Source organism: Terrapene carolina, unplaced genomic scaffold, assembly GCF_002925995.2.
Source record: "Terrapene carolina triunguis isolate 2854851 unplaced genomic scaffold, T_m_triunguis-2.0 Scaffold53, whole genome shotgun sequence".
Lineage (NCBI taxonomy): Eukaryota > Metazoa > Chordata > Testudines > Emydidae > Terrapene > Terrapene triunguis.
In genome coordinates, this window is record NW_020664404.1 from 6,618,927 (window position 1) to 6,629,069 (window position 10,143).

The window sequence follows — 10,143 nt, forward strand, 5'->3', positions numbered from 1 at the left end:
AAAGCAGGTCAAACTCCACAGTCCAACAGGATTTCCAAGGATAGCTTTGATGCTCTAGAACATGTCAGATTTCTAATATATTTATTAATATTATAGTACTGTTTAGATCAGACTCCAGTCACAGATCAGGGCCCACACTGTGCTAGGCACCATATAAACAAGTATGAAACAGTTTCCTGCCTCACAGAATTTACCATCCAAGTGAAAGTCAAGAGTCACCAGGTGGATGCAGACAGACTGTTGGAGCACAATGAAACAATACTGATTACCATGTTTGGCAGCAGTCACAGCACAAAGGTGCCTAGCCAACATCAAGTCTAGAATGAGCCATCTAGTTCTCACTTTTGACGCAACTTCTAAGAATACAGATGTCCATTTAAAACTAGCTATCAACTCAATGCGCTTTGTTCTTTCGGGATCAAATACTTCCAGCTGACCCATGGAACAGGACACGTGACCAATCAAGAGAGACAATCTACTAAGATATCCTTAGTTGACTCTCCTCCAACTGGACACTGCAACTCTCATCCATCATCATTGGCAGAGGGTGTGATTTCATAAACAGTGTAAAAGCTCTCATCAGTAGGCAGAATGGAGTTGAAATACAGAGAGAGGATGATCATCCTGCTTCCAGCAGGCTCCGTCTAAGCTTCAATTTTCTTTGTTTTTGTGATTTGAACTCAGAAGCTTATTTCAATTTTTAAGCCTTCAAATATTGCTGAACCAATAGCAGGATCCATAGCTGCTCTGCAATTTTATGAAGTATACCAAAAATAGATATGAAACAGTGTTCATGAGACGTGATAAACCTGGATTCAAACACTGAAAAAAAATCACCCCAGAACAAAAGAAAAATCAACTCTGTTCCCTCCCGCTCGCCTTAATTTGACACATCGTAGGAATGCAAAAGACTCAGACTCAAACAACTATATTTTTTACAGATTTCTGGACAACACCTGAGAGAGTATTTACACGGTCCAGCTTAGTTATTTTTGCAAAGCAATAATTAAAAATATGTGAAAGAGTTATTATATTAACCAGATGTCTTGTTTTCTGACATTCTGAGGACTCACAGCTCCTACTGACTTTGACTGGAGTTGTGGGTGCTCTGCAATTTTGGGGAATAAAAAATGCCAGGCCAAGGAATGGTTGAAGAGGATTACAACTTCAAGGCCCTTTCCTGCAATGACACTGGGGCAGATATTGCAATCCCAAGCAATATTTTTAGGAACCACACTATTACATTTATGTAACACTCTGGGTCAGGGATTGTATCCAACTCCAGGGGGGAGGTTACAACTCCTCCAAGAACTAAAAAAAAAAAAAAAAAGAGGGGTGGGTGGGTGGAGGGAATGATTAAGGTGAATCACTTAGGTTGTCAACACCTCCAGAGAAATATCAACCCCATAGGGTGGCTTGCATTTACTGCTTCAAATTGGGTTTTCCAGAGACCAACAGATAAAGAAAGGGATTTTAAAAGGTTGTGTTTAAACTGACTCAGGGCCTTCTTACTGATCTAGCAAACAAACAAGACCTTCTGTCCACAGGGACCCTCAACCCTTGCTGAAGGGTTGGACAGACTTTGGTCTGCTAAGGTCCCATAAGACTGACAGGTGACTCCTGATATGATTTGTGTGTGTGTGTTTAAATGTGTTTATTGTTGTTGTTATATTTTCTCTGTAATGCTTTTACCTTAAGAATAAATATGCCTGCTTAGAAAGAGCTGAGTGGTAACTTGTAACTACTGGCAATACACTGTTCCTAGCCCTCGGACAAAAAGCAAAGCTCAGATATCAGCCTTCAAGCAGACAAGCTTGTCGGAGATATCAGCATAAGGCAAGGAGCAGTGCAGCCTTAAAACCCCTGGTCAGATGGGAGTGGGACCAGGGTCCCCGCCAAGAGACAGGTGATAGCTGGAGACCAGAGACCTGACTGGGCACTCCTGAAGTGCATGCCATGGTGGGGGAAATACAGATGCAGTTACCCTGGAACTGTGTGATACATACCATGCATAGAATTACTATTAAATAAAAAGGACGCTACTACTATGTCTACACTAGGGATTTTAAGAAAAAAAAATTGCTACCAGTGCTGAACCAGGGGTAGCACAAGTAAGAACAAGGCTCCAGCAACTTCTGGGTTCTTTTAACACTAGTATTTAAACCTTCTGAGAAGATTTAACTCCAGAAGCCAATGGAGGTGCCTAGTCTACACCTGTATTCTGATTCAGCTGAACCAGTAAAGCCAGTGGGTTCTCCCACCCCACCCCCACTGTAGACAGGGTCTCAGAGTTGAGTGCAGATCATTCACAGGATTTGGGAACCTACTATGTGAATACAAATGTAAAGGAGAAGGGACTATCCCATGGCCGTGCATGCAAATGGACCAGCAAATTCAGAAAGCAAGCTAGTACAATCAAGCAAATTAAGAAACAGATGATGCAATGGAAAAGTATGACATGATTTGTAGCTATAGTAAGTCTACCTATATTGCTATTTTGATCCCAAGTTTCAGTTTATAACGTGTCTGCTGTCGTTTACTCTGTAGGCTACAACTTAGAAGCATCCAGTTACAATCAAAGAGCTCTTTTGCACAATTTTAAGATTTTTTTTTTTTTAATCTAAAAAGATCTGATTCTGCATCACTTGTGCACCCAAAATTGCCTAAGTCTGCAGAAATTTTGGATGGTAAAGAAGAGAGGATCAGGATGGCAAACAAGCGCTAAGTCAGGGGTTCTCAAACTGGGGGTCAGGACCCCTCGGGGGTCACGAGGTTATTACATGGGGGGGGGTCACAAGCTGTCAGCCTCCACCCCAAACCCCACTTTGCCTCCAGCATTTGTAATGGTGTTAAATATGTAAAGAAGTGTCTTTAATTTAAAAGGAGGTCACACACAGAGGCTTACCATGTGAAAGGGATCACCAGTGGAACAGTTTGAGAACCACTGCACTAAATGTTTACAATGTAAACATTATAAGGTGCATTAATACAAAAGAACCAAAAAAGTGAAACTTACTAACATTTCACTCCAAACTCTATTTTAACCTTCTATGCTGAAAGAAATGCAAGAAATAAACTGCATAACAAAGTGAAAAGTGAATTAGAGTTTTAAAATTGTTTCAGTTTTAACAAACCAAGCTAGTAGTATTACAAGGAATTTGCTTTTAAATTGTGTATATTCAATTCAGTTGTCTTTTTAAGATCACTTTTTAAAACAAAAAACACACATACTAGTTGCAATCTTACAATAACCAGCATTTTTCCTCCATAATCACAGCGTTCTTGTGAGGAGGCAGTACATGCACATTTAAAAGACCACCACCCTCTCAAGGCTCAGACAGCAACATTCTTGTAAGCTTTCAATATGCAGCCTGCTTACAAGGAAGAAGCAGAAAGGCAGACAGAGAAAAAGATTACCAGCCTGGACTTAAAGCCATTGCATACTTATTCCCGTGCAATTTAGGGAGACTACACACACCAGAAACATGAAAAACTATAGTCCCAAATTCACAAGGAGGATTATTAAAAGATGTGTTTACTCAGTACACAGCTAGAAATATAACAAATGCAAGGAAATAAACTTAAGAAATGCAATTAAACAGTATTTAAACTATTGGAACAATATTTCAAGGATAAGGGATCTATCTGAAGTATACCAGTACCTTTAAATAGTTGGGTGGGAGCTAAAGTTACAGTTTGATTAGATGGACAGACATCTTTCAATTGTTCTGTAAGGGTTTTCAGCATGCCATGTAGGAGTCTGCCATATGGGTAAAAGAATTCCAACTCAACAAAATCCATTATGGTCAGATACTCCCACTTAAATTTTCCTAGTGACCTTACTTAAGCAGCCATCCCAGTGCACAACTTTACTACAAAAATCCCAGGCCCTAGGTAGAAGCCCTGTAATATACACTAAAAAACACCTTTACAAGATGATGATATAGCTGACTATGAAGTCATTATAATCTTCTTTGTCTCTATCTAGGGACAACTCGCACAATGAGCAGCTTATACCTTTTGTACAATTAGAAATGGATATTTAGACAAAAAATTGTTAAAAGCAACACTGAGTGTCAGGCTGAACAAGCTAGTTAATGTACTCTTGGCCTTTAACTCGACCCATTGTGACTAGCTATTGCAGCTGTCAGGAAGTGAGAGACTGCTAAATCATCTTTCATATGAAATGTGTAGGCACTATAATATTTAAGAACAAATAGGGGAGTTAAGAACGGAGACTGGCTCTTGGATTTCCAGATCCATTTAATCACAGATATATTAAAAAAAAGGAGGGGGGGAAGAGGGGGAACCCCACCCGTTAGTATTATTTAATGGAACAGATGCATGAACATCAACGGAACAGCTCTAATGTTTTTCTCTCTTAGTTCATAGGCTCTATCAGTGGAGAAATAGGCAGAGTCAAGATTTCCTCAATTGTTTGCATTTAATTCAAAAGCCAGATAGCTACAGAATGTCAATTAACAAGAAAATCGACAGAAACTGAAGTCTGGTAGGAAAAAACTGAACAACAGTTATATAAATTAACATTCAATCTTTAAAATGTAATTGCTGAACAATTTAAAATGTATCCATCTTACATAAAAATCATATTAAAGGTACTGAAATTTATTACAACCTACTTGCTTCCAAAAACCTATCTTTCAGTCGATAAGCATCAGACAAAACCTTTGAAGGGCATCATTTCCACAGGTTGCAGGTCATGAATAAAAACAAAACACTTGTGTCCCTACAGTAGCAGCAATTCCAGAATTTAAATCTGACCATGTCAAAAGTAAAAAATAATGGAAATGAAATAAGTTACTAATTTCTTAAATACAACAAATATTTTTCTCATTTGCCTGTTAGTGAGTACAGGACGTGTAAAATGCTGTGTATGCCAAATAAATCATACAAACACACACCCAAAGTCAGCTTTTTGCAAGAGAAAACTATTGTAGGTCTTGATCTTGCAAGCTGCTCTGCATAAATGGACCCTAAAACCATGAAGAATTTCATCCAAGTCAGAGGGGCTCTGCCCACATGGAGTGGCAAGAAGGCTCAAGAGCCCTGTTCAGCCCAGAAGTCTGAATAGTCGAAAGGAAATAAAGACCTCTCCTTCCATGAAACAAGCATAATTTGAAAATTCCAAATGGAATTTTTGCATCATCAACTGGAGGCAGCCATTTTGCTAAAAAGGTGACATCTGTCACTGGCAGGGTAGGAGCCCTATACTACAAAAGCTTACAGCAGTTTCCAATAATAATTCATCATGAAAAATAACTGACACTTAAAGAGTAATTTTGTACAAAAATTCCACTTTAATTCTGATGGCTAATGCAGGATGGAAAGACGAAGATTTACCTGACACTTATGCAGCACCTTACATCTTCAAAGTGCTGTGCACACATTAATTAATCCTCACAACACTCCTGTAAAGAACGTAAATATCATTATCCCCATTTCATTGATGGGGAAAACAGACAAGTTAGTAGCTCTGTCTCAACTGAGACTATTTGTCATGTGACAGATATTTTGGAAAACAAGTTAACTACTGTTGCAATCTATGGGCCAAATTCAACTCTGACATAAGCAGCAGGAGGACCATGGATGTCAGCTGAATTGCACCCACTTATACCACATATCAGTTTGATCCCAGAATATACTGGGATGCCTGGATGTTTCCACTTGCTTTCCTACTTTAATAAAAGTATGTATAATTAAACCCAATTCTGAAGGAGAAACTTCAGCAACACCCTTGCTACATTTCATCAGCAATCAGATTAATTCACTGTAATAAAGTTTGTTCTTACCTTCTGCTACATCATCATCTACAGCCCCTTTCACCTGAGAAAAACACCACTGAATGTCATTCCCTCCTCCTCCAGCTCCTACGAAAAACAAAACAAAACATAAATAAAACAGATCCTCATTAAATCAGTCTGAGTTTTGTGTTTACTCCAGTAAACACAGAGGCAGTATCCACAGCTGGCAAGTGACACAATTTAGACAGTACTGTACACACCTACAACAAACAACGTTTCCTGTGCAAATATAGACATTCCAAAAGTTGATTACAAACTTTTTCCCCCTGCAACCCTGATATTGCTTTTGTCAGTGATTTGCCCAATATCCAAAGCAACATCTGTCAAAAGTAGCAGCAGGAATGATAAAAGTTGCTCTCTACAATTGTTGAAAACTCACAAAACTATCAAAACAAACACAGCTAGTGTTAATAAACTATGCCATGATAAAACGAGCACCAGTTGGTATATTTCACAACACTTTTTTTAAATTTAAAAACGTCAGTGCCCTCTAAACAGAGCACTTTACTTACAAGTGACTTCAATTTCTTAGTAAATATTAAGATGCCAGAATGGCCCCTACAAGTTTTCCAAATATTTCAAATCATTAAATGTTTGCACTTTATAAAAAAGAAACAATTCATTTTTCTTTTGGAAAATACATTACACCACCTAAGTACTTCAGCCTGGAGAAAACAAGTTTTAAAGCAAGTTTATAATCCTCTTCCTCCTTCACCATAAAAGTACCAAAAGAAACCGTCAGGCTTAGGTTTTTTTAAAAGCAACAAATCTGTACAGCAAACTGAACAATCTGCCTGAAGTTAACAGCAAGTATAACTACCATAGAAAATGGATCGAAGAGAAAACTTCAGGAACATTACCGCCTCAGCGGACGGTAGTGATTCATTTGAACCTTGCCACCAAAATGCCAAAAAAACACCACCCATTTCTTTTGCATTTCATTCTTAACAAATCACTGGGTTGGGTCCAGACAGGAAGAGAGATGGAAACAAGTTTGCTCTGTCTGCAGGAGGCAATCAAAATGGAAATTCCTTCTCAACCCACAACAACAGAAAAAGGACTACACAACAGATGTAGCTGTTAATGTGATGCAAAATTTTGGGGAAGAGGGGGCATGCAGGAAGGATCCCCCCCCCCCACACACACACACACACAAATCACACCAAGTTGAGGAACAAATTAAATTAAGTTCAAGTCAGGAGCAGTCTCTCTCCATGAAAGATCAAGAGGCTGCCTGAACACTGGGGAGTGGGGGGGGGGGGGGGGCAGAAAGAGTCTGAAAAGGATTACACTGTGGTTTGTATTTGGAGCTTCTTACAAAGTCCAGGAACTCGGGGAGACAACCTGAACTAGAATCAGCCAAGGTGATGGGGGAAATCTTATCAGGATGTCCATCTAGACAATATGAATTGCAATATTTGTTTTGGATACATGTATTGGACAAGTATCCCACCCACAGCATCTTTCCCAACCACCCACAACCCTAGCCACCCAATTTCTTGTTCTCCCCCCACTTCTGCTATTTGCTATTTAATTCTTACTTTTAACACCTTGGAAGCATTTTGAGAATGACTGTTTGCAAGAAAAAACAATATACCTACCGTATGCAGCAAACTGTATTTTAATTTTCATACAACTTGCTACATTCAAGGCCTTGTTTCCCTTGAAAAAAGAAGGAAAGGAAAGAGAAGGGTGGAGTGGGATAGCCTGGTATGTGTGTGGGAAGCAAGGTGCAAACCTAAATACAGCCGCTTACACGGCTATACAGAATGCAAGGCACTGAAGAGGCAATTAATTTGCCGAGGAGAGGAAATGAACATATCACCAGAAGAAAAAAAATTACAAGGGGAAAAAGTAAAAGGAAGAGACACTCTGTGCATGTGGATCAGTTTTTATCTTACAATTCGCACTTTAGGATGCAAGATAAGCAATCTGCAAAATGAAGAATGAACATAAATCTCCAGAATTAAGAAAAGAAGAAAAACACCATACATTGTTGCACACACTCAGCAATACCTGAATATTCTAACAAACTACAATCCTCTTCCCAATTTCACCTTTATCTGCAGATATTTACACAACTACACCCTACAGTAGGGTGCAGCTGCTCTCTAAACACAATCACATCTGCACCCTACAGCCACCCTCCTGAGCACATCTGCACCTCTACAAACTGCACTTCAAGAACGCAACACCGAAGAGCAATTCCCTCGCAAAACCAGAAAGTCTAGGGAAGAAATACAAAAGAGAGAGAGAGCGCGCAAGAAACACACACCCTGCTTGGAAATCTCCTAACATGCTCAACTTCAGAAATACAGGGCTTCTTCCAAACCCAGCCACCACCACCACCTTTTCCTCGTGAAATACAAATGTTTTGCAAGCAGGGAAGCAAAAGAGGGGAATGAACACAGATTTCTAGAAGGAAAAAAAAAATATCGGGGGGGGCATGCAAATTGCATTTCAGGATTGAAGGTTTTATGAATGCAAATTTAAAAAAAAAAAAAGAGGAAGAGAAACCGAGCCCACATTTTCAGAGGAAGGAATAAAAAAAAAGAGAGAGGGAATGAGAAAGAGGAAAAGAAGGAGAGACCGATATACCCAGCGAGCAAGTCTGCCACCTCCACACATAACAGGCAGCAGCAGCTCAGGTTTGCAGGCTGCTTTCAAGGCCATTTTAGTGGCCTCACCTGCCCCTACACACACATCCCCCCGCCCCCTGGGCTCTATGGGCAGCGGGGGCCGGCCCCCGGGAAGGAGGGGGCACTCTCCCCCTTACCTGCCATGTTGGGCTGCCAATAGCGGCCGGGTCAGAGAGCGCTGCCTCTCAGCTCTAGATAGGGCCCCCTTGGCCGGGCTGATGGCGAGCGTGGAGGGAGGATGGCGGCAGATTGTACCGGGGGGGGGGGGGCGGTGTAAAGCCGGCTCCGTTCGGCTTCCCCCGCTCTTCCGAGTCGGTCTTTCCTGCTCGCTCGTCCGCCCCCCCCCCCTCCTGTTCCAAGGTTCCACTTTCAAAATGGCGCCGGCTGAGCTGGGGGTGACGTCACCCGGGGAGACGAGGGGAGGGGGGACAAGGGGCGGGGTGAGAACTCCAAAGGGGGGGGGGAGAGAGACAGGAGGGGCGACCGGGGAAGAAGGTTGATTCGGTTGCGTCCGCCCCTGCTGCACTCTCTGGTGCGTCTCTGCTAGCTAGACAGCCCAGCCCCTGCCAGCTGCACCCACACATCTGCCCAGGCCCAGCCCCTGCCAGCTGCTAACCAGCCCCATTCACTGTGTTTGCTGCACCCCAGCTGTGCCCACACATCCACCCACCTCCTCCCCTGCACCCCCACATATCCCCACCACCTGCACCCCAGCCATCCCCATCCACTGCATTTACTGCACCCGCATCTCTGCCCTGCCCAGCCCCCACCAGCTGCACATCCACCAACCTCTCTGCCCATTGTGACCACTGCACCTAGGGTGACCAGATGTCCCAATTTTATAGGGACAGTCCCGATTTTGGGGTCCTTTTCTTATATAGGCTCCTATTACCCCCACCCCCTGTCCCAATTTTTCACACTTGCTGTCTCCTCACCCTAACTGCACCCACGCTTCTGTCCAGCACTTGCCAAAAGCATTCACTTCTCCTACACACCTGGTCTACCTGCAACAGCTATGTTCCCCAACAGGCCATCCCTGCTTAATGCTGGGCCCACTGCACTTTCACCTCTGGTTAACCTCGGCTAGCTATGCCCTCTGCACCTATACCTCTGCCCTGTCTGCACCTGCTGTGCTCACAACTCTGGCTAGCACTTGCCATTTATGCCACTGCACCCATAACCCAGCCCAGTATCCACTAGCTGCTGGATAAAAGGTTCTGGTTTGGGCCCCCTCTGATTCATGTCACAAATTGACATGGCACTTCAAAGAATTAGGCGCGTTCCAATCCCCCAAAGAACTTGGTTACAAATCATCTTGCATCTAACAAAGCTTATGCCCAAATAAATTTGTTAGTCTCTAAGGGTACGTCTACATTACCTGCTGGATCGGCAGGTAGCGATCGATCTATCGGGGATCGATTTATCACGTGTAGCATAGACACGATAAATCGATCCCCAATCACTCTCCCGTCGACTGCTGAACTCCAGCTCAGCGAGAGGTGGAAGCAAAGTCGACGGGGGAGCGGCGGCCATCGATCCCGCGCTGCGAGGACGTGAAGTATGTAATTCTAAGTCGATCTAAGATAAGTCGACTTCAGCTACGCTATTCTCATAGCTGAAGTTGCATATCTTAGATCGATTCCTCCCCCACCCCCCAGTGTAGACCAGGCCTAAGGTGCCAC

General features: G+C 42.5%; 1 protein-coding gene across 2 annotated transcripts in view; it reads right to left on the reverse strand.

Annotated features, from left to right (window-relative positions):
- PPP2R2A (protein phosphatase 2 regulatory subunit Balpha) overlaps window positions 1-8,815 on the reverse strand; it is a 71,706-nt gene extending 62,891 nt beyond the window's left edge. The window contains exons 1-2 of one of the 2 annotated variants that reach the window (XM_024212150.3): window positions 8,599-8,815; window positions 5,811-5,888 (exon numbers count right to left, since the gene is read on the reverse strand). In XM_024212150.3, the coding sequence (XP_024067918.1) occupies window positions 5,811-5,888; window positions 8,599-8,605 (85 nt within the window). In that variant the 5' untranslated portion in view covers window positions 8,606-8,815. Of the gene's footprint in view, window positions 1-5,810; window positions 5,889-7,423; window positions 8,079-8,598 lie in introns of those variants that run through there. The other variant, XM_024212149.3, reaches the window with a different exon arrangement.
- Window positions 8,816-10,143: the final 1,328 nt, after the last annotated feature.